Source organism: Mesocricetus auratus, unplaced genomic scaffold (assembly GCF_017639785.1).
Source record: "Mesocricetus auratus isolate SY011 unplaced genomic scaffold, BCM_Maur_2.0 Super-Scaffold_100691, whole genome shotgun sequence".
NCBI classification, from domain to species: domain Eukaryota; kingdom Metazoa; phylum Chordata; class Mammalia; order Rodentia; family Cricetidae; genus Mesocricetus; species Mesocricetus auratus.
This window is the reverse complement of record NW_024429267.1, coordinates 29,085,772-29,107,495: the sequence shown is the minus strand read 5'-3', so window position 1 is coordinate 29,107,495 and position 21,724 is coordinate 29,085,772. Positions and strand designations below refer to the sequence as shown.

Here is a 21,724-nt window from a genome sequence, read left to right as displayed (position 1 = left end):
ACCAAATCAGAGTTACTGACATTCAAGTCTCATATCACCAACACTAATCTAAGCTTTTATTTGACCTTTAAAACCAAAGGTGGAATGTGGTGGCATATGTCTTTAATTTCCACACTGGGGAGGCAGAGGCAGGAAGATCTCTATGAATGAGTTCAAGGCTAGTCTGGTCTATGTAGTGAGTTCCAGGCCAGACCCTGTCTCAAAACCAACCAACCAACCAACCCACCAAAACAAAAATAAACACACAAAGCCACCCCCTCAACACACAAAAAAAACCAAAACAACAAAACATAAGCAGACAAAGGAGAGATGACGGCCAAATCTTCAAACAGATTGCTCACAGTAGAATGAAGTTCCGTCAGTCCTGAGCGCTTGCTTGGAGAGCGACTACTCATATGCCGAGTCCTTTTCTATTTGGGGAAACATGCAGCTGCAGGTGGCATGCACCTGGATTAGCCAGTCAGATGAGCTGCATCAAACCTGGCAATCAGTGGGATGACAGTTTTCAAAGCCAGGTCATCCTCATGTCCCTTTCCATCTTAATCCACACACCAGAAGTTTCCCGATGCTAAAGCAAGTAGTTCTTTTTCTGCTGTCTTACTCTCCCTCCTTTATAAGAAAAAGCAGCTTTGAGATGGCCCACCAACTTGTGTGTGTTCTTATGTGAGTTGGCAAACACATCCATGTGGAAGTCAGAGGTCAGCCCCAGGTGTCACTCCTCTGTACCTGACCACGTTGTTTCTTTGTGGTAGGGTCTCTCACTTGCCTGGGCTCACTGATTTGGTTACACTACTGGTCAGTAAGCCCCAGGGATCTTCCTGTCTCCAGCTCTTCCGACTGGCATTATAGATACATGTCATGATGCTTAACCATTTTTCACACAGATTCTAGGAGACTAAGCTAGGTTTGCATGCTTTCATGACAAGTTGTTTACTGACTGAGCTAACTCCTTAGCCAGTTTTTGTTTTTTGTTGCTACTGTCTTATGTACACCAGACTTGAATACTCAACCTTCCTGCTGTTTTCTGTTGGGATTAAAATCGAGAGTCACCACACCTGTTTATTCTATGCTAAGTATTTTAAGGTTGAGTATTTATCTGAAGTACTTGTGACCAGAAGTGTTTTATGGTTAAGATTTTTCTTATTAAAAAGTTTTACAAGGCCGGGCGTTGGTGGCGCACGCCTTTAATCCCAGCACTCGGGAGGCAGAGGCAGGTGGATCTCTGTGAGTTCGAGGCCAGCCTGGTCTACAGAGTGAGTGCCAGGACAGCCTCCAAAACTCTGTCTCGAAAAAAAACAAAAAAAAAGTTTTACAAATATACAAAATATGATATCTGGGGACACGGAACCTAAGTCTAAAAGTGAAATTTGTGCATATTTCCTCGGTACCTTATACACATAGCCTTAAGGTAATTTGATACACTATTTCAAAAGGTTATTTTAAGTGTATGGGTGTTTTGTTGCATTTATGTCTGTGCATCAATTGTCAGGTCCCCTGGAACTGGAGTTTTAGATGGTTGTGAGATACCATATGGGTGGTGGGAAGTGAACCCGGGTCCTCTGGAAGAACAGTAGGTACTCTTGACTGCTGAGTCGCCTCTCCAGCCCCTGATGCACTATTTTTGATGTGCTTGTTTTTGACTGTGATCCATCTCATGAAGTCAACTATGAAATTTTTCACTTGTGGTACCGTGTTGGAAATCAAGAAGATTTAGGTTTGGGGGCATTTTAGTGGTGTTTGACTTGTTTTGATTCAATTGATTCTACTTTGTGATGAAATATAATTTTCCTTTTAAAAAATGTACATGTATGGGTGTTTTGACGGCATGCATGTCCGTGTACTGTGAGGGTGTATGTGTAGCTAGTGCCTATGGGTACCAGAAGAGAGTGCTGCATCCCTGGAACTGGAGTTGCAGACCATTGTGAGCCATCATGTGGGTACTAAGTTAAGCCAGTTTTCTTAACTGTGGAGCCATCTGCACCTGTGTCTGGCAGTGTGGCTCTCATAGTCTGTTTCTCTAGACAGTGAAAGATGGCTATACATTTCTTCCCTTCCTTTTCCCACTGACAAGAACAGGAACCCTCTCTCCTAGTGCCCGACACTGTAGGATGTTGTATGTCGTTCTGCGGCTTCTGAGGCTGGTTTGGAAGAAGCTCTTGTGAATTTCTTCCTGAGACTTGGAGCAGTTCACTGTTGGACACAGCAAGACACCCAAGTCACATAAAGATGTTACTGTGAATGATCCTGTTGACATTCCCAGAGCAGCACCTGAAAAAGTCATCTTCCAGTTGTATGAGACCACCATCTTGGGTATCTGGGCAAGTGGCACTTTTGTATAACTCCAGCCCTTGATCCTGTGCAATGGATTGTGGTCTCATGAGAGTCCCAATTACTTGGGAAAGTAATGCAAATAGTTTTGGGTATAATAAGTGATGGAAGCAGTCAACCTTGTCAGACCAAAGCAAGGATGATGTCACTGTCGCTTGAGAGCTCCCATGCCAGCCCTCTCATACAGTATTTCTCATGGGAACAAAGGAAACCCATCAAAACTCATTGTTCACCCTGAGATAGAATAGATTTATTAGCAAGAGGTAATCAGGAAACATATATTTTTACAAAAATGGAAATCTTTTTCTTTTTCAAACAAGCTGTAAGTTGAAATATTTTAGGGCTTGAAATAGAATTCTCATACCGCTAGGTATTGCTTACAGCAAAAGTTGTCTGTCTGCTGTAGTAGAGCATGCCTGCCGCTTCTGAGTGTACTCTACTGTACAATGTAAAAAAATCATGGTAATATATTCACAGAGTAAGCACTACCTCACTATATTCCTGCTAGAAGGCATTTCGACAGGACTACAGTATATGCAATAAAAACACTCGGTTATTGATTTCCTAATTCTACATCATGGGACTAATTACCACAAAGTATACAGACTCAGGGCATCTCAACATAAGCTTGTAGTGACTGTCAGGCAGCAGAAGGAGAAGTGATTTATTTTGTGTGTGTGTGTGTTCCTGACTTCCAGTGGAGGCTGGGCAGAGGTCGGCCAGAGTCACCATGACTTGGTGGAGTGATTCCATTTTCCTAGAGAAGTTCCAGGGCTTTGTCCATTTCTACTGAGCCTGATTTTCATGCTATCTGATGTTAATCCTAGAGCAGAGGGCAGCATGGTGCCGGAAGTAGTGGTGTTTGGTGCAAGGGGTGTGGTTCTCAGCTGAGTAGACACCCTTTCAGCCTGGCTTACTGGGATTTGACAAATGGGGACTGCTGAGACCTGCGATTTTGGCTGAAGAAGCTGCTTTGGAAATTGGCATCACCATCAGCAGAAAGAGGTGTCAAGGATTGGACTTGCAGGTATGGCTTCCCCCTCCCTCCTCCCCCTCCCCCCCCACCCAGTTATAACAACTACATGGAACATGCTGGGGAGGATGCCTGGGTGGCCTGAGCTAACCCAGGGGCCTGGGCTGGGAGGGACTGAAGCAGGGCTGGAGTCCAAGACTTGTGTCATATGGGTTCTGCCTCCCCTTCTGATTGGAGCGAGGCCCCAGAGCTGACAGGGAGTACAATTGTTTGAAGGAACAGGCTCCGCAGGGGGGTGGGGCAGAGTCTGAGACAGTGCAGAAATTCATATTCCGGTTCTACAGGAATCTAAGAACAAGAACAGATTTGTATTCTTGGAGAAGCACATACTGAAGAAGGAATCCAGAGGAACCAAACGATTATGTACACTATCATATAGCAGATGTCCACGGGAGCGGCTGGGGCAGGCTGGGTGCAGCTTCAGGTCGGGAGTTTTGGTTCTATTCGGAGAGAAGACTCATAGAGACTTTCTTCATCCATTACGAAAGATTGATCCAGTAAGTACTGAGTTACCTGAAATGACAGAAAGGAGCAATAGACTTATGGGACGTTCCAGGCTGTGGACATTGGGCATCCTGCAAAAGTTTTCTTTTGCTTTGTTTTTGTTTTTTGAGATAGGTTCTTACTCTATAGCCCAAGGCTGGCCTGGAACTCACTACGGAACCATCCTTCTGTTTTCATCTGAAAAATGTGGGGATTACAGATGTACAGCACCATGCCTGGTGGAGCCATTTTTGTAGGTTCAGGACATACATGTGAGACACAGGATCTTGGCATCCTCCACCACCCTCTAAGGCTCTTGTTATGTGACAATGCTAACTCTAGCCTCAAACTCAGGATCCCCTGCCTCAGCTTCCCAAGTGCTGACACCATCATATTTGGCTGTGTTTTGTCTTAATAGAACTTTTCTATTTAAATTATGTTTTAAGATTTGTGTGTGTGTGTGTGTGTGTGTGTTGCTGGAGTTAGAGCTGCTGAGCTATATCCACAGTTCCTATATTCTAATATATTCTGTTATTCTATATTACATATTAATAGTAATAAAACACAGATGGCAAACATTACTCTCAACTGTCTTCCTTCCTTCTTTCCTTCTTCCCTCCCTCCCTCCCTTCCCCCTCCCCCTCTCCGTTCTTTCCCCCTCCCTTCCTTTCTTTTAGAGTTGATCTCTTGAGGAAATGTTTTGGGCTTGAACAAAGCAAACAACTCCCTGAAAAGGCCAATTGTTGAATCTAAGTGACAGGTGTGTGTTCATATTCCTTTCAATGTTTCAGTTTGAAGAGTTCTCCAGAAACATCAGGCGTATATGTTTACACACAGCAGCCCTGTCTGGGGGAAGGGCCCATGTAGGTTTCCCATGGCAGAGTCTGACAAAAAAAGTTAGGATGAAAAATTGAGAATGGTCACCCTGGGAAATTTAGTTGTATTTCTTCCTGATTGCCCACTTTACTCTTGATCCTAAGTCTTTGCTGAGTTCTTGCACATTCAACGGGATATCAGAGCTATAACCTTACAGGCATCCTCTCCAACTAAGGTTCATGTATTTATCAATTTGGAATCAAGCATGCCTTTTTCCCTTCACAGAAACCAAGAGCAAGAAGGAAAAGAAACAACACCCGTATTCTGTGCTTGAAAGTCTAGTGATAGCTGCTTGCTGGAGATCAAGCCTGTTGCTTTTGTCTTGGGGAATTGACTCTGTCACCATGAAGGTCAGAAGCAGTTGGACATCGATTGACAGTAACAGATGAAATTTTTCCTATGTCTGATTGACAGCTCACAGCTTGTACCTCTAGGAAGATGACCTCAGATGTCAGAGTCTGGCTTCACCCAGCCCATCAGGTAAAGACAGGGTGACCTATGATGGATGAAATGAACTAAATTTTTAGCCCTAGCTAGGAACTCCATGGAAAGGGTTCTTTTTAGACTACATAAATGCACCCAGCTCCAAAAGCAGACTGACCAGTCCTTTCCATGTGAGCACAAAGTTCAGTTTCTGTTTTCCCTGAGCTGGAGACTGGTGACAAATCCATCCTTGCTGGGACACTTAAGAAGTCAGAGGAGCAGTGGTGTTTATTGTATTGAACATCAGAGATTGAAAGAAGGTTAAAGTAGTGGCAGGAGACAGAAAAGAGCCTTGAAATTTTGTTGGTAACTTCTGGGACTTTCCAGGGTGCCATGTTACCACCACAGTGTTTTCTAGATACCGTATACGACACACTAAGGAGGCTCCTCCAAACACTGCCAAATTTAAATGCGTAGTTATGTCTTATTATTATTATTCCCCCCCTTCGCTGTGTGAATTTAGGTGTGAGCATGCAGGGCTTGAAGGACAACTTTGGTTGCCACCTTTGGGTCTCTTTGCTGTGTACTGTTGTGTGGTCAGGCCAGTTGGCCTGAGGTCCTGGAGATTTTATCTCTGACTCCCAGTCATATGAGTCAGATATTCCCATCTCGCCATAGGTGCACTGTGCTTATGAACATGTACTACTGAGGCTGGATTTTATAGGCTTTGGGGATTTGAACTCAGGTCCTCATGTTTACACAGTAAATGCTTCTCCTACTAGGCCAGTGATTCTCAGCCTTCTTTATTGGACCGGTTAACACAATTCCTCATGTTGTGGTGATCCCCAGCCATAAAATTATTTTCATTGATACTTCAGAATTGTAATTTTGTTACTGTTATGAATCATAATGAAAATATTTGTGTTTTCCGATGACCTTAAGTGACCCCAGTCAAAGGGTTGTTTGACCCTGAAAGGGGTCACGATCTACAGATTGAGAATCACTGCACTAGGCCATCTCCTCAGCCCTTAATATCATTTATAAGTTAAACGATGTGTGGCTGGGGATATAACTCAGTTGGTAGAGTGCTTGCCTAGCATGTACACAAGTAATCCTAACCCTCAGGAAGTACTTTAAAAAAAGTGCTAGATATGGTGAGAGACAAAGGCAGGCCAGTCTCTGTGAGTTCAAGGCTGGGCTGCTCTACATATTGAGCTCCTGGCCAGACAGGAGAGAGACCTTGTCTTAAGTAAAAATATAAAGATTAAAAGTAACAGAGAGACCATGCACACATTTTTTGGACTTGATTTGTGTGTGTGTGTGTGTGTGTGTGTGTGTGTGTGAGTGTGTGAGAGAGAGAGAGAGAGAGAGAGAGAGAGAGAGAGAGAGAGAGAGAGAGAGAGAGAGAGAGAGAGCTGTTCATTTAGTTTTTCTTTATGCTGTACTAGGTGGGGATTGAAACCTCACAGCCTCGATCATGCTAAGCAAGCATCCCACCACTAAATGCTGATGTCATTCTGCATTTTTTCCTGCTTTGTCTATTTCCCTCCAGAGTGCAAACTCATGAGGACCAAGCACGTATCTGTTTTGAATACCGTGCCTTGTGGCCTGAGATGGTGCTGGGAACACAGTACTCACTCAACACATATGTGTCTATTGGATGGAGGAAGAGACACACAAGTGGGCCAGTTAGTTATCCACACACCTTCTCTACATGGCAGAACAGAACATGGTCCAGAATTAACCTTTGTTGGTTTTTGAGATAGGGTCTCTCTTTTATGTAGCTCTGGCTGTCCTGGAACTCACTATATAGATGAGGTTGGCCTTGAACTCACAGAGATTCGCCTGCCTCTGTATCCTGTGTGCTGGGATTAAAGGTGTGCATCACCATACCCACCAACAACCTTTTTTTTTTGAGACAAGTTTTCAGGTAGTCCAGGCTGGCCTCAAATTTGTTATGTAGCCAAGAATGACCTGGAACTTCTGATATTTCTGCTTTCACCTCTCAGGTGCTGGGGATACAGGACCAGGCCACCATGCCTGGTTTTATGCTGGGGATTGGACCCAGAGCATCATACATGTCAGGCAAGTACTTTACCAACTAAGTCACGTCCCCAACTCCAACACAAGCTATTTCTTTGGGCTTGGTTTGTAGCGGAGAAAGGCTAAGATGAGCTAGACGTCCATCTGCATAAAGGATTAGTGAGAGAAATACGTTTCTCTGCAGTTTTAAGCAGGAATAAGGCCACTCTGTCTCAGGAAGGAGTGACTCTAGACACTAGGATGATGCCGAGCCATGGATAGCAGGTGACATTGTAGTAGAAAAAAAATGTGCTGTGTTTATTGACTGGCCCAGATATAGACTTGAGAAGCAGGGCATTCTTGTCTTTGGGAGGAAAACCTGTGATTTGTGTGTCTTTGAGACATAATGCTTTTCAACACTAGAGGTGTTTAGGGCTGGGGATAGGGCTCAGTTTCCTGACTGCCATCTGTGAAGTACTGGTTTGATCTACTGCACCATAGGGAAGGAGTATGGTGGTGCCCGCTTGGATTCCTCGCCCCTGGGGAATGGAGGCTGGATGATGACAAATTCAATGTTGTCTTTGGCTACATATTGAGTCTGATGCCATCATGGGCTACATGAGACCTTGAGAAACACCAATCAAGGCCAGCAAGACGGTTCACCTGGTAAAGGCACTTGCTGCCAAGCCTGGAGATCTAAATTCAATCCCAGGAATTTATATGGTGGAAGGAGAAAACTGACTTCTACAAGTTGTCATCTTATTTCCACAGACTCTGTGGTATGTATGTATGTGAATACACACACACACATACACACACATACACACACCCTATAAACCAAAAACTAAGCAAAAACACAACTAACCAACCAAGCAAAGGGGATGTTTGGAGTCACCTCTCTAGCCCTGTGGGAGAACAGACATTGTTTTAAGTCACCCTGTGGGATGCCAAATCGGGCAAGAATCACAAGTAAGTGCCAGTTTGCTTCTGGCCAGGGAACAGGAATAGAGAGGCATTGTTTCTGTAAGGGCATGGCATTTTATGCTGGACCAGGAGGACCCTGGAAGAGATGAAGAAAGGTGCTTCGGGAAAGGGCAGAAGCCTGTATAGACAGCAGCACTGAAGGAGAGGACGGAACCCAAGTGTTGCCCTCTTACCTTTGCTTGGTGTTCGATTTTGTAGGCAGTCTGTTGAAACTGGCGAATCTCTCGGATAATATGGGAGATCTGCGGGAAGGCAGGGGAGTTTTAGGATAGTCTGCTCTCTCGTCTGCCTTATGGATGAAAAGGGTCATCGGTAGCTATGTCTGAAGTCACACTGCCTCCTGGGAAAGCCTGTTGGTTTTCTTTATACAAGTCACCTGTTTCCGAGGTGAAAACTGTCTGTTGGGATATCAGTGCTAGTGTGTGTGTGTGTGTGTGTGTGTGTGTGTGTGTGTGTGTGTGTGCACGAATGCTTGATAAGATGATGAGAACTCAGGGCAAGGGTCACAGACTTCCCAACACCACTGCAACCGAGCCCTGGCCACCAGTCAAAGTGAAAGGCTTGTGGGTGTCTAATGTGTGCATGACAGGATGTGAAGCCTAAGGGCTTCCTCCCTCCATCACCAAGGGGGAGTTCCCGTTTATGTCTGAAAGGTGCGCTTCTTATTCAAGTGTAAGCCCATTTTACAAAATGGGTGCAAACAGAGGCTCTGGTTGGGGTGAGCGAGAGGGGTGGGGGCCTGAAGTCCTGTGCATACTCAGAGGGGTCACCCCATGTTCTGGATCTTTAGGAGCAGATTTGAAACTTGCTTTCTTGGGTGTTGTTGCAGGATGGGTTTTCTTTAGTCATACCAGACAAGCATTTCTGTGAGCACTAACGGTGGGATGTGAGGAAAGCTGTGGGCTTTGGGGTCAGATCCAGCATTAAGAACTGGTTCTTTTTTATTTTATACATGAGGGTCCCTGGTCTCTTGACCTCACCCATCCTCCCGTAGGGAGGGTTAAAGTGGGAAAGGCAGGGAACTCAGGGCTAATGTCATTAGTGTCAGTCATAGTTTTACTGGAGGCCTTCCACCGGGGGGCACTCGGAACAGGTGCAGGCTGGCGCAGAGTCTGCGTGCCTCAGTCTGACATTGTGCCCCCATCTACCCAGGGAAACATACCATCCTCATCTTGGAGAAGTTGACCAGGCCGTCCTCTGTGTAATTGGGTGTCCCCTCCTCGATGAAGGCCAAGTCAGTGAGGTACATCCCCAGGTAAGGGACACAGGGTGGGTCACAACTTGGAAACAAATGGCATCCACAAAAGTTTTTCACTTAAGGAAAGGAATTTCTGCTAAGAACAGAACACCCTGCATGCAGATTTTGCCTGGCTAGAAGCAATGGGATTTCTAGTTACAAGGAATCATAGGCGCACACAAGCCTAGACTGCCGGCTAGGCTGGAGGGTGGGATAACACGGAGCTACCTGGGCCATCCCGCACAGGCTGGGGGGTGGGAGGGGATCTTATTTGTATCTCCTCTCTCTGTGACCCAAAATGCCTTTGCTTGTTTCTCTGGTGTCTACGTAGGGGAGCTCCCCAGCTGTTCCCAGCCTCCTCCCAGCCCACTGTCCTTTCCACTGTCACTCTGTTCTGTCATCTTTGGGAAGGCTGGACCACCACACCCAAGTTCCAGCAGTCAGGCAGTGTGTCGTCCCCAAGACCTGTCCTCTTGCCACCGAGGTTTAGGGGCCAAAGCAGGAAACCCTGGCCCTCTTGACTACCTTCCTGGAAGTGTCTTCTGGAAAGGGTGGGTGATTCTCAGGGTCTATGGTTACAAGAGATGAGACCCTGGTGTGATGGACCAGGTTTCTGATGTGTGGCTCTGAGCAAGGATTCATAGCCTGTACCATGGCAGCTTTTCTGGTGCCTTGGGAGGGTGCAGGCAAAGGATTAGTGGGGTTGGAGATGGAGTGAGCAGCCATTATTCTCCCTTCAGCAGGACTCAGGGAGTCCTGAGATAGTGCTCGGCAATTTCCTCTCAGCTCAGCGCAGAGATGCCAGGAGGCTTGTTCTTCGGGCCACTTGCACTCCTGTCATGCTGGAGGAAAGTGAGGTACAGACCCTGAACTAGTCCTCCTGTCTCCATCTCCCCTGTGCTGGGATTAAAGGTGTGTACCGTTACATCTGCTTTTTAGTGGATGGTTTTGCTTTTTTGAGACTGGGTCTCTCTACATAGCCCTGGCTGTCCTGACCATCAACACCTGGTTTTATGTGGTGCTGGGGATCGAACCCAGTGCCTCTTGAAAGATAAAGTAATCATTCTACTACATTCCCAGCCCAAGATATGACATCTTCAATAGATAACTATCTAGTGAGATTGCTCTGGAACAAAGATACAACATTGTCCACTCTTAAGAGTTAATCCAAAGGGGGCTGGTAGTCACTTGAACAGGAACAAGTTTTTCAGGAAGCTGTTCTAGAGATCTTTTAGAAAGAGTCTGAAGCCCACTTAGCTATGTAGGTCACCACACTGGTCCCCAGTGCTGGCTCTCACCACTTATGGATGTATCTTTTTTTTTTTTTTTTTTTTGGTTTTTTACGAGACAGGGTTTCTCTGTATTGTTTTCGAGGCTGTCGGTCCAGCCTGGCCTCAAACTCACAGAGATCCGCCTGCCTCTGCCTCCCGAGTGCTGGGATTAAAGGCGTGTGCCACCACCGCCCGGCACATGTATCTTAAACTCTATCATGAATTCTATATATCTTCTACACTGTACTGTGAATCCTGCCTGAGTTCTTTTGATAGAGACCACTAGGACCAGGAAGCTGAGGAGAGTCTAGAATAAAAGACCCATGACAACAGGCTGAGATGATTCCAGGGTCAATGGAGTCAAGGATCCACACAGGAGAGCCGCTGCAGGACTCTTTGGGTGTGTCACTCTGTCTGTGTGGAGACTGCTGTCAATTATCTTCTGCTTTCTGGCCCTTTTCTGGTGAAACAGATTCCCCAGCGTCACTGGGCATAGTATGTTCTCCATCTCCACAGGACAGACTTGCCTTACTTAAAGATCTTGGCTCCCAGAAGCCCCCTAAGCCCTCTGCCCTGTGCCATAGACAGCAGAGGGTTCTAGGGGAGGCACTTACACAGGCATACAGATGACCTGAAAGGGAAGACAGTCAGGAGAGGGACTCAGACAGAATGGGAGCCACGGAGACAGTTAGGTAGCAGTAGTGGCTGCGGTGGATGAGGAAGCCGTGTGAAGGAGGCAGATGGAGCAACGCCCAGAGGCAGACGGACAGTTGGTGAGTGCACAGTGGGGCAGCTCCGTACAAGCACAGTCCACAGGGGCTCCTGGGAGCCCGGGCGGAGGAGACACGGCCGAACAGCACAGATGGGTTCAACATCTGTCTGAGGACATAAACAAAGTGGAAATGGTCAAGGCGATGGCACACTGAGCTAGTGACGGATGGACAGGAAGTAGGGCAGGAAGGAAACAAGAAGAGGCAGGAGAGCTGGCTGGGAAGACGGAGTGAGCAGGGCGTCCCAGCCAATGTCAAGGGCTGGAGGTTTTGGCTGTCCCATGACCATGTTCGGTGCCCTCCATTGGGACTCTTATTGGCTGTCGTCAAGAGGTCCCTTATGGAAGAGGAGAGTGTTCCTGGAAGCTTTGAGGATCCAGCATCTCCAAGGTCCATTGAGGAGCCAGCCAGTCAGCCAGCCAGCAGTGAGACAGGGACAAACGGGGGTGGGACCTAGTGTGGCAGCCCCAGGCAAGCATCTCTAGGGAGTAATAAAAACAGCAGGCTTTGTCTTTTCAGAGCCTACACCAAATGAGTGTGCGGCCAAAGTGAGCTAAGCATGGCTTTCCCTGAACCATATGGGGCAGTGACCAAAGCAGACTGCAAAGTACTGGTCTTGAAGGCCAGCTCAGTCCAAATCCAGGTTCTAATGCCATGGTCACATGACCTTGGCATAGCCACTAGGTCCCCATCTTTTGTCTAGAAAGATACGATGGAAAGAGCTGCCTTAGGGCGGGGGTTCACAATGTCTGGAGATGTTTCTGCTAGTCTGAAGAGAGAGATGTCATTAGCATCCCATGGGGTGAGGCCAGGGTACACCTAGAAATCCCACAATGCATAGGCAATTGTGGTATTGAACAGAGAACCATCCTGGACCAAGTGACAATAATGCTGAGGTTGAGTAGCACACTTCCCAGGCAATATCAATGGGGTACAATGGCTATGGACAGGGCGGTGCCCTGCAAATTGTTAAGATGAAGTTATTAACTATTGGTAAAATGTAGTTCTTTGGTTCCAAGATGCAACTGTTAGTAACTTATACACTCATTTTGGTGACTTTTTTTGTGTGTGAACAAGAAACACAATCACACTAAATAAACCAACTTGTCATACCAGTTATTGGAGCTATTGAAGTGGAAAATTGCATGTAAGAATTAAGAAATCTGGCACCAACTCTGTGGTCAAACACAGATAAGTTGCTCTGGCATTTCTCTGGTAAACAATGAAGGGCAAAGCTGACCCACTGCTGGGGTGTGAGAGTCTATGGTTCTTTGGGGTGGGCAGAGGGACAGGCAGACCTCCTGCTCTGACTGGATGTGGTGATAAGACGCCCTCTGTAACATGGTCTACAGTTTTAAACACAACAATGAAGATGTACCACTTACTTTTTCAGAGCTTCTCTGAGGTTCTTAAATCTGCCCTCTGAAGACACAAGCTTTTGGAGCTTGTCAATCAAAGCTTTCGTCTAGAAGGAACCAGAAGCATTTACTAACATTCAACACACACTCAGGCCCCAAGTCCCAGGCTCTGGCCCATGATCCAACCTGCTGACCTGAGGGCTTCTGGCCACATTTGGATTTGGGGACTTTCTGTGCCTGGCAACCTCACCTGTGATCTCGTTAGGACTCAAGCTTGATCCCTGTCATGTGTCCTCTCTTCACTTGGTGGGTGATATGAGGGAGCCTGCATTTACAGCAGGAGCTAACTATGCTAGAGTTTTCGTGGTCATGATTGGTTTTTGCAATGCTGAGGACTGAACCTGGGGATTCTGACAAACAAAGCAAGTGCCCTGCCATTGAGCTATATGCTAGCCTTATGATCTTTCCATGAGCTAGACCAGATGGAGCTGACCATGTTTTGTTTTGTTTTTTCCACACCTTTTACTTTGATTGGCCAGGAATACCATCCAAGGAGAAGGATGACAGAAGGGTATATGAAATGATCTTCCAGACCTGGGCTACATGAGACCAGGGCAGAGTATGGGCAGCTTGGTTTGTCTGGCAAGAATAGCTACATTCCCAGGGGAGTGTGCTGCTCTGGATTTGTTCCCTTCCCTGTCCTGTTTATGGGATGCCTCTTTGAGGTTCTAAGTTGCCTCATTTATAACAGAATGTGAGAATGTGAGGGATTAGTTTTCCCTTTCCATATCTGGCCTTCAAAATCTACAATGTAGCTGAGAAACTGCTGAAGACAGCCATGCATTACAAGACCGGGAGTATTACTCATCGCTAGAGGGACACAGTCACAGAACATGACAGTGTGAGTTTTCATGCTGATGGATGTTCAGTGTGTACCCTTTGAGGGAGAGGAGAGGACAGAGGCATCGATTGTTTGGCTCCTTAGCTATAAGGAGAGGGAGCACTGGTGTTTAGATTGACCCTGCTCAAAGCACAAATACATTCTGATCTGATGGCCGAGCCGTGTGTCAGTAGGACAGAATCCACACCAAGCGAAAGCATCCAAGTTTCCTTTAGAATTGGCTTTTAGCACCCTGGCAAAGTCCACATTCCCAGGCCAATCTACCAGGGTTTTGGTGACTACCTGTACCAGCCCTTTTGAGGATGGTTCCCTCCTCCTCTGCAAGTCCACTCATCTGCAGAGGAATGACCCAAGATGGATTCACATCAGATGTGGGGATTTAGCACCAGATCTGGGGCCTCCTCAGCCTCTGTCACCCATACTCAGCAAACACAAGAGCAAAGCCCCATTCCTCAGATAACCAAAGCACTAGTTCAGATATGGTAGATTTTGGAAGACAGAAGCTAGATCATGAGGCGTAGTCAATGTAGTTCTGGCTAAAGAGATACCTATACTCTGAGGCCATGAACATGTATACAGAAGTGTGTGTGTGTGTGTGTGTGTGTGTGTGTGTGTGTGTGTGTCTGTGATTTGTAGGTGTATGTGGAGATGAGAGGAGTCCTTCTACCATGGACTCAGGGACTGAACTCAGGTCACCAGGTTTGAAATTTACCCACTTTACCTACCAAACCATCTCACTGACCCTACATAAGCTATTTCTGATGTGTGGGGACAAACTCTAGCTCTGAGCAGGGCACAGTTTGATTCCTTGCACAACCTGGTGCCTACTGAATGCACAGATCCTGTTTGGGAGGCCACACTTTGTCGAGAATAGAGCTTGGGAGGTTGTGGAGCCTTCCCATGGTGTTTCACTTTGAAAGCCAGGTCACATGCCTAGGCTGGGCCAGGAGCTCCCATCTTCTAATGCTCCCTGGGGTGCTAGAATCGTGAAGCTCTCTGACTGAGTGTGGACATTAGCAGGAAGAAAAGGTTCACTGGAATCAAGGAAGACACAAAGAGCCTGCATCAGGGGTACTGTCAAGAAGAAAGATGCTTCTGTGGCTTCTAAAATACTGCTTATCAAACAGAAAACATCAAATGAGGAAGAATGTTTCCTGCCAAAGAGACCAAGACGTATTGTGAGCCGAAGACAGGTTTTTGTCCCTACAGATACAACCTCCTGGGGCGAGGAACTGCAGGGACACCACTCATAGCTGCTGTCCGGTAGAGCCACAGCAGGCACACTTCCCCAGGGGACAAAGATTGTTCGAAAGATGATGGGTAAGGGAACTGAAATTAGAAAGGAGAAACAAAACATTTCAAAGTACACTTGACCCTCCTGTATGGTCGACCTGGACTTGAAGTTAAGTTTTACTGACACACTGAAGAAAGTGATAAAAAAAAATAGTCTGTGTTCCAGGTTCTTTAGGAAATGTGACCATCTTGGTGCATTACGAGAGTCCACAGGCCACCTACAGGGAGAGAAATAATGAATTTGGCTTTTGTTGGTAGGGCCATTGACATGGGCCTTCCAGAAGTCATTGGAGCCCAGCACAGGGCAGACGTGTAACTACTGCACAATCTGGAAAAGTCTGAAAAGCTAGAGAAGCCAGCCAATTCAGTCTACCATCAAAAGTTGAGCCCTGTATGCATTGCCAGAGGCATTTTTGACTTTTCTTAGGCCAGGCCTGCTGGCTCTTGGTTCTGAATGATGTTCTAGAATGAAGGTCAGGCCACATACATTGACTGCTCTTGTTTTAGACTGCTCTTAGAAGAGAATGGGAAATATCTGAATGGCCATGAAGTGTCCCCAAAGCCCTTACTTCACTCCATGAGGAGAGTGATGCTTAAGAATGCGGCCAAGAAATACAGCATGTGCATTCTAGGAAGAGTCTAGTGGGGCAGGAAGTCAAGCCTAGTTTGGAGGATCCCTGGGAAGGGCGCCATCATCCAACAGTACAAGGGGGAGGAGTAAGATATTAAACTGGAATGACTCTCTATAATCCTGTCTAAACCTTGACAAGCCATATTGACTTAGAAGACTTGGGGATTTGCAGTTTTGTTTTTGTTTTTTTGGTCATCCTTTAACTTCAGTTTATGATAGTATGTGCCTGTGTTGTTCCCCACAGCCTAACCCTGGGCACCCAATGTGCCAATAAGGAAGAGGCCCAGCTCTCTGTGGTGTAAGGGGCGGTGGTCCTCTAGAGTCTACAGCTCAGCTGTTAACAGGAGCTAGGGTGTCTGGAAAGGAGGGAAGGACAGAAGAATGAGCATCCCAAAGCTTTTCTGGCTTGGCTGCTTATCTAAGTAGGAAGATTTATGGAGCTGATGCCTGCTGGTGGGTAAGATTACTACCTACTCCTGGCTCAAGGAAGAGAACGAGAAACAGGCGATGAAGAGAAGAATGAAGGGGACATAGAATGCAAATCTAGAGTGCTGCAGACAGGCGTCTTGGCAATGCTGGCTCCTGCAGGGCTCTCTCAGCTGAAAGACCACAGATATCACTGTGCTGTTAGAGGCTTCCTTGTCTCTGGTGGGGCTTGTCCATCCTCCTGCAGGTTCTTAAACCAGGGTTGAGCACCTATCAAGTTCACCCAGGAAGTGCTGAAGTGCTCATCATGTACAGAAATTGGTAACCCAAGAGAATTCAGCTTTTACAGAGCCTTATGAAGAAGAGCATCGCTACGAAAACTCACTGTCTCACAGCTACCACTGTGGATTCTTTTTTTTTTTTTGGTTTTTTCGAGACAGGGTTTCTCTGTATTGTTTTGGAGGCTGTCCTGGGACTCACTCTGTAGACCAGGCTGGCCTCGAACTCACAGAGATCCGCCTGCCTCTGCCTCCCGAGTGCCACTGTGGATTCTTAACTGCCCAAGTCGGAATTGAATTTCCTCAGGTCCACGGCCACATCTGTGAGCCTGACATCTGGTCCTGACTGACACCATTTTCCTGGAAATGTGGACCCCCTCGGCTCAGCCCTTGGTTCACACCTGTGAATTCTGGTCTCCCTGCCCCTAGCCCCGGGCCCAGGTCCATTTGGCAGCAGTGCCAGCTTCCTGCCCGCACCTGCTTAGAAACTTTGAGCCATGTCTTTTTGAGTCGGAAGATTGCACTGCGGTTCATGGAGGAGGTGATCTCCAGCACGGCATTGTAGTTGTGTAGACAGCGGCATATGTCAGCCACAGCTACCCACTTCTCAATGGCGCTCACCCTTGCATTGATGTCCTCGTTTCGGATAATTTCTGAAGCAATCAAGTTACTGATCTTTAAGCCAATGCAATGAGACAGGAAAAAAGTAAGAGGAATAAATATTGTAAAGATACTAAATCATCATTATTAGCAGACACAATTTCTTGTTAAAAGTCCCCCCCCAAATAATGAATTGGAAAACTATCAGAATAAATGCTTAATATAAAAAGGAGACATTTTCCTATAAGTTAGTGGTTATCAATTTAAAAATACAACAAAGCTGAGTATGGTGGCATGCATCCATAATCCCAGTGCTTAAAATAAGCAAGAGGATTCCCTTGAGGCCAGCCTGAGCTACACAGTAAAACCTTGCCTCAATAAAATAAAATAAAAACAAGCAAAAACATAATGATGAAGATTTCACCACCCAAACAACAAGAGATCTGTGAATTACCTTGGAGTTTAAGTTAATGAGAACCATGTAGGTTGTTATATGGAAGAAAAAGGTTATCAAAGGATGTAAAAGGCTTGAGCAATTGAGAAAGAGATCATATTGCCAAATGAGAGTGTAAGTATCCTGTTTTCATAACTAACCCATGAGGTCAATGTAAACCAAGTAAACATCCAGTGGAAATTTCTTTGGCTCTTGACAGTGATTTTAAAGTTCATCTGGAAGAATAAAGAGTTATGACAAGTCCAGCTCCAAGGGAACTTCCCATCGTGTTCCCTTCCGGAATAGGATACATGCTTGGTCTCACACATGCAGTACACCAGACCTCCTTGGAATCTCGAACCCCACCAACAATCACAATCACACAAACAAGTCACATGTGAGTTAGAACTAGAGTGGCTAACGGGGTGGAAGCTGGGGCCCCAACACAGGCCACTAGAATTGCAAGGAGCTGGGGAGGCAGGAAACATTCACTTTCCTGCATGCTGCCTTGAATCTACAATATTTTAAAAAGAAAGTAAATGAAGTATAATAATAATACCTAATTATATATGTATGAAAGCAGCACAGTGACACTCATTTGCATGCTAGTCAGAAATTAACTCTAAAAAATCTTTCAAAAGGCAAAAGAAATGATGACTTGTTATTGGAAGCAATAAACATGTTAAGAGGCAATTGAATGTAAACAAGTGGAGCTGTGCCTCCAAGGAGCCTTCTCCAGAGTAGTTGCTATGGCATGGATGCCAAGGAGGGATGCTGGATTTTAATTTCTTACATTTATTTATTTATTGTGTGTGCATGTGCATGCTGGAGGGTGGGTGATACTCTCCACAGTGCATGTGAGAACAACTTGAGGGAGTTGGTTCTCTCCTTCTCCCACGTGGGCTCCAGGCATGGACCTTGGGTTATCAGGTTTTCCCACTGATACATCTTTTCTGGGATGCTGAACTTTAGTCTGTACCTGAGAACTACTGAAGTTAGGAGGAATGACAACACATAAAATTGTGTGTGTGTGTGTGTGTTCTGTCTACTAATTAAGTTAAATATTTTCATATAGAAAACACTGGAACAAAAAAAACCCAAACAGGCCTGGTGGTGGAGGCACAGTGCGGTTACCCTAGGAACCCTGATCATGTTGCTGAGAGTGGCTAGGAGTACATGGGTACTGAGCCCTGAGTACTGAGCGCCGCCGCTGTCCGTGGCGCTCTGAGCACTGGATCCCCTGTGCAGTCGGTGTGTAAATTCACAGAGAAACATGAATGGATAACCACAGAGAATGGTATTGGAACAGTGGGAATCAGCAATTTTGCACAGGAAGCTTTGGGAGATGTTGTTTACTGTAGTCTGCCTGAAGTTGGGACAAAACTGAAAAAAACAAGATGAATTTGGTGCTTTGGAGACTGTGAAGGCTGCCAGTGAGCTCTACTCTCCTCTGTCAGGGGAGGTAACTGAAGTCAATGAAGCACTTGCAGAAAACCCAGGGCTTGTCAACAGATCCTGTTATGAATATGGTTGGCTGACAAGATGACACTGAGTGACCCCTTCAGAGCTGGATGAATTAATGAGTGAAGAAGCATATGAGAAATATGTGAAATCCACTGAGGAGTTAACACGGTACCCCCACTCCCAAATAAAACTGTCGGAAGTAACTTGCTCCAGCATGCTTATCTTAAGTTAGTGGAGAATAGAAGATCTGAAATAACTTCTAGCAATACTGATGGAAAGAAACTGCTCAACAGTGCTACTTAAAAACCCCAACTTCCTGATGGGTACAGACAAATACAATGTACATATTTTTAATAATCTTCATATGAGGTATTTAGACTAGGGTTAAGCTCTGGTGTTTAGAATTCTTGAGACCATCTATGGTAATAAAGTGGTTATGAAGAAGGGTTTGGTGACAAACTACCCTTTAATCCCAGCACTTGACAGGCAGATTTCTTGTTCCAGGTCAGCCTGGTCTACTAACAAGTTCCAGGTCAGCCAGAGTTATTTGGTGAGACCCTACCTAGTGATGACAAGAATTCCATAATCCAGGATAATAGTGTTGTAAATCTCACATAATACTGTAACTTGCCCATATCCACTGGGATTCTGGTTGAAGGACTTAATGTGCTTCTCACTGGAAATGCCTGGGAGCACAGGAAACTATTGTATAGTGTTAGATGAAGGACCATACTGTCTTCATTTTACTATGTGCTGTGTTGCCTGCCATTGTCTTTCCACCCTGAAGTACTGGCTTTGCAACACAGTGAGAAACAAATAAAATATTCATCTTCTTAAACAAACAAACAAAATAAAAACAACAACAAAAAATAACCTTCTCTGGGGGTAGGGGGCAGTTTGAGACAGGGTTTCTCTGTGGCTTTGGAGGCTGTCCTGGAACTTGCTCTTGTAGAGCAGGCTGGTCCCAAACTCACAGAGATCCGTCTGCCTCTGCCTCCCAAGTTCTGGGATTAAAGGCGTGAGCCACCACCACCCAGCTTAAAAAAACTTTTTATTCTACAAAAACCACCACTGTGCTATGCACCAGAGATGGGCAACACAAGAAAGAAAAAGTCAGGCACCTCGCTGTTTACATACCATGACTGCCTTGGGTTTTTTACGAAAGGCACAGGATCATTAGAACATTATGTAATTATATGTAATCTATATCAATAGATTAAAGGCAGGAAGAACCACTTGACCATTTCATGGTTCTGGAACAAACAGTGAATAAAAGTCAATGTGTGAGTTGGAGAGATGAGCCAATGGTTAAAAGCACTTGCTGCTCTCTCAGAGGGCCTTGATTCAGTTCCCAGCACTCAATGCATGTTGCTCACACCCACCTGTAACTACAATTCCAGGGGACCTGATGCCCTCTCTGGCCTCTGTGGGCACCTTCATGCATGTGGCACACATAACTATACTCAGGCGTACGAACAAAGACATTAAAAAGAAATAAGAAAAAATTTAAAAACTAGTCAATATACACTCATGGTAAAACACACATACACATTGAAATAAATAAGAAAAAATAACAAGAAAAAAAGTCAACATTCATGGTAAAAAGGATTGGCATTCAAGGAACAGAGAGGAATTTTTATAACTTTATCTCCTCTTACATAGGGGAAGATTAAACACCTTTCCTGCAAAATCAAGAACAAGGCACACTGTCTCCATTTCCATTCCACATTGTTCTGGAGAGAGCTGGGGTGATGGAGGCACCAGGGTGCATGTGGGTGGGTGGGTGGCGCCTTCAGCTGCATGCCTGCCTCACCCAAGTCTGGTCCTATGCTGGAGACCCTAGCCAGAGCCAGTCAACAGGACAAAGACATTAGAGGCAAACTGAGCCATGTCAGAGATTAAGATAGCCCCTGTGGCAGAGGTGCACATTTGTCTCTGGACAGGGTGACAGATATGAACAGAGATGCCAAGTGCCAAACAGTCACAGGGTAGCCTCCAGAGGACTTCGTGGGTTCAAAGGGGGACTTTTCTGCTGTGTCAGGGCTATTTAATCTCTTTCAGCTTTAGGTTCTTCCTTTATAGAGTTGGTTTATGAGTTAAACGAGATGAGAAGTCATTACCCCAGTGCTACACAGTATCAGTGAGTACACACCTGCTCCTGGGTACACATCATGGGTACACAGAGTGCCAGGGCCAGGAAGTCCCTCCCTCCCCGGCACTGCAATTCTGTGACTTTCTCATTTCTTCCTGGATGACAAGAGCCCTCCTGGATGGTGTTTGTTGGCCCCCCCCCTTTTGTTCTGGGATTGATATGTGTGGTCAGGCAGTCGGGACAAATGACATCATGTGCTTCCACCTCTGATCATAAAAGGCTGTTTATTTGTGTTGATTAAACTCAGAGGATGAAGATACTGTGTGCAAACGCTCTCAGGGCTGGCACAAGGCTAGGAGAAGATGAGTCCCATGGGTGCAGAGATTGGTGCACCATGTGGGAAAATTGCTGGGAGGGATTTTATTTCTCAGTGCTGGAGACTTAGCTCAGGGTCCTGTATGTGATAGGTAAGCAGCCGAACAACGAGCTACATCCCACCCCTTGTTTTTTTTTTTTTTTTGAGATAAGATATTTCGATATAGACTAGGTTGGCCTTGAACTTGTAACTCTCCTGCCTCTGCCTCCTGAATGTTGGGGTTATAGGTGTCTGCACAGGGGTATTTTTTTTCTCTCACATTGTCATCGTCCATCATGCAGCAATGGAAAACACATGTGCTTCCACATGCCAATTAGCAGACCCTTCCAGAACCGTGGCACCTCAGGATCTTGAATGGGAGAGAAGCCTCCATCTCCTAGGGAGATGAGACTTCAGATGAGACTGCTATGTGATAGGGGATGTCCTTTTGTGTATATGTTGTCCT

The 21,724-nt window shown here is 45.8% G+C and overlaps 1 protein-coding gene, 1 long non-coding RNA gene and 1 pseudogene across 2 annotated transcripts in view; 2 read left to right on the top strand and 1 right to left on the bottom strand.

The window, feature by feature from the left end:
* Nucleotides 1-3,552: 3,552 nt before the first annotated feature.
* Rasgrf1 (Ras protein specific guanine nucleotide releasing factor 1) overlaps nucleotides 3,553-21,724 on the bottom strand; it is a 106,618-nt gene continuing 88,446 nt past the window's right edge. The window contains exons 25-29 of the mRNA XM_013121001.3: nucleotides 16,792-16,989; nucleotides 12,813-12,892; nucleotides 9,312-9,429; nucleotides 8,323-8,391; nucleotides 3,553-3,874 (exon numbers count right to left, since the gene is read on the bottom strand). Coding sequence (XP_012976455.1) covers nucleotides 3,782-3,874; nucleotides 8,323-8,391; nucleotides 9,312-9,429; nucleotides 12,813-12,892; nucleotides 16,792-16,989 — 558 coding nt within the window. The 3' untranslated portion in view covers nucleotides 3,553-3,781. The remainder of the gene's footprint in view (nucleotides 3,875-8,322; nucleotides 8,392-9,311; nucleotides 9,430-12,812; nucleotides 12,893-16,791; nucleotides 16,990-21,724) is intronic.
* On the top strand, nucleotides 4,522-7,597 carry LOC110342863. Its single transcript, XR_005874649.1, has 3 exons — nucleotides 4,522-4,604; nucleotides 4,946-5,200; nucleotides 7,153-7,597. It is a non-coding gene; the product is annotated as an uncharacterized LOC110342863 (long non-coding RNA).
* Nucleotides 18,259-19,720, top strand: LOC121137601 (annotated as a pseudogene).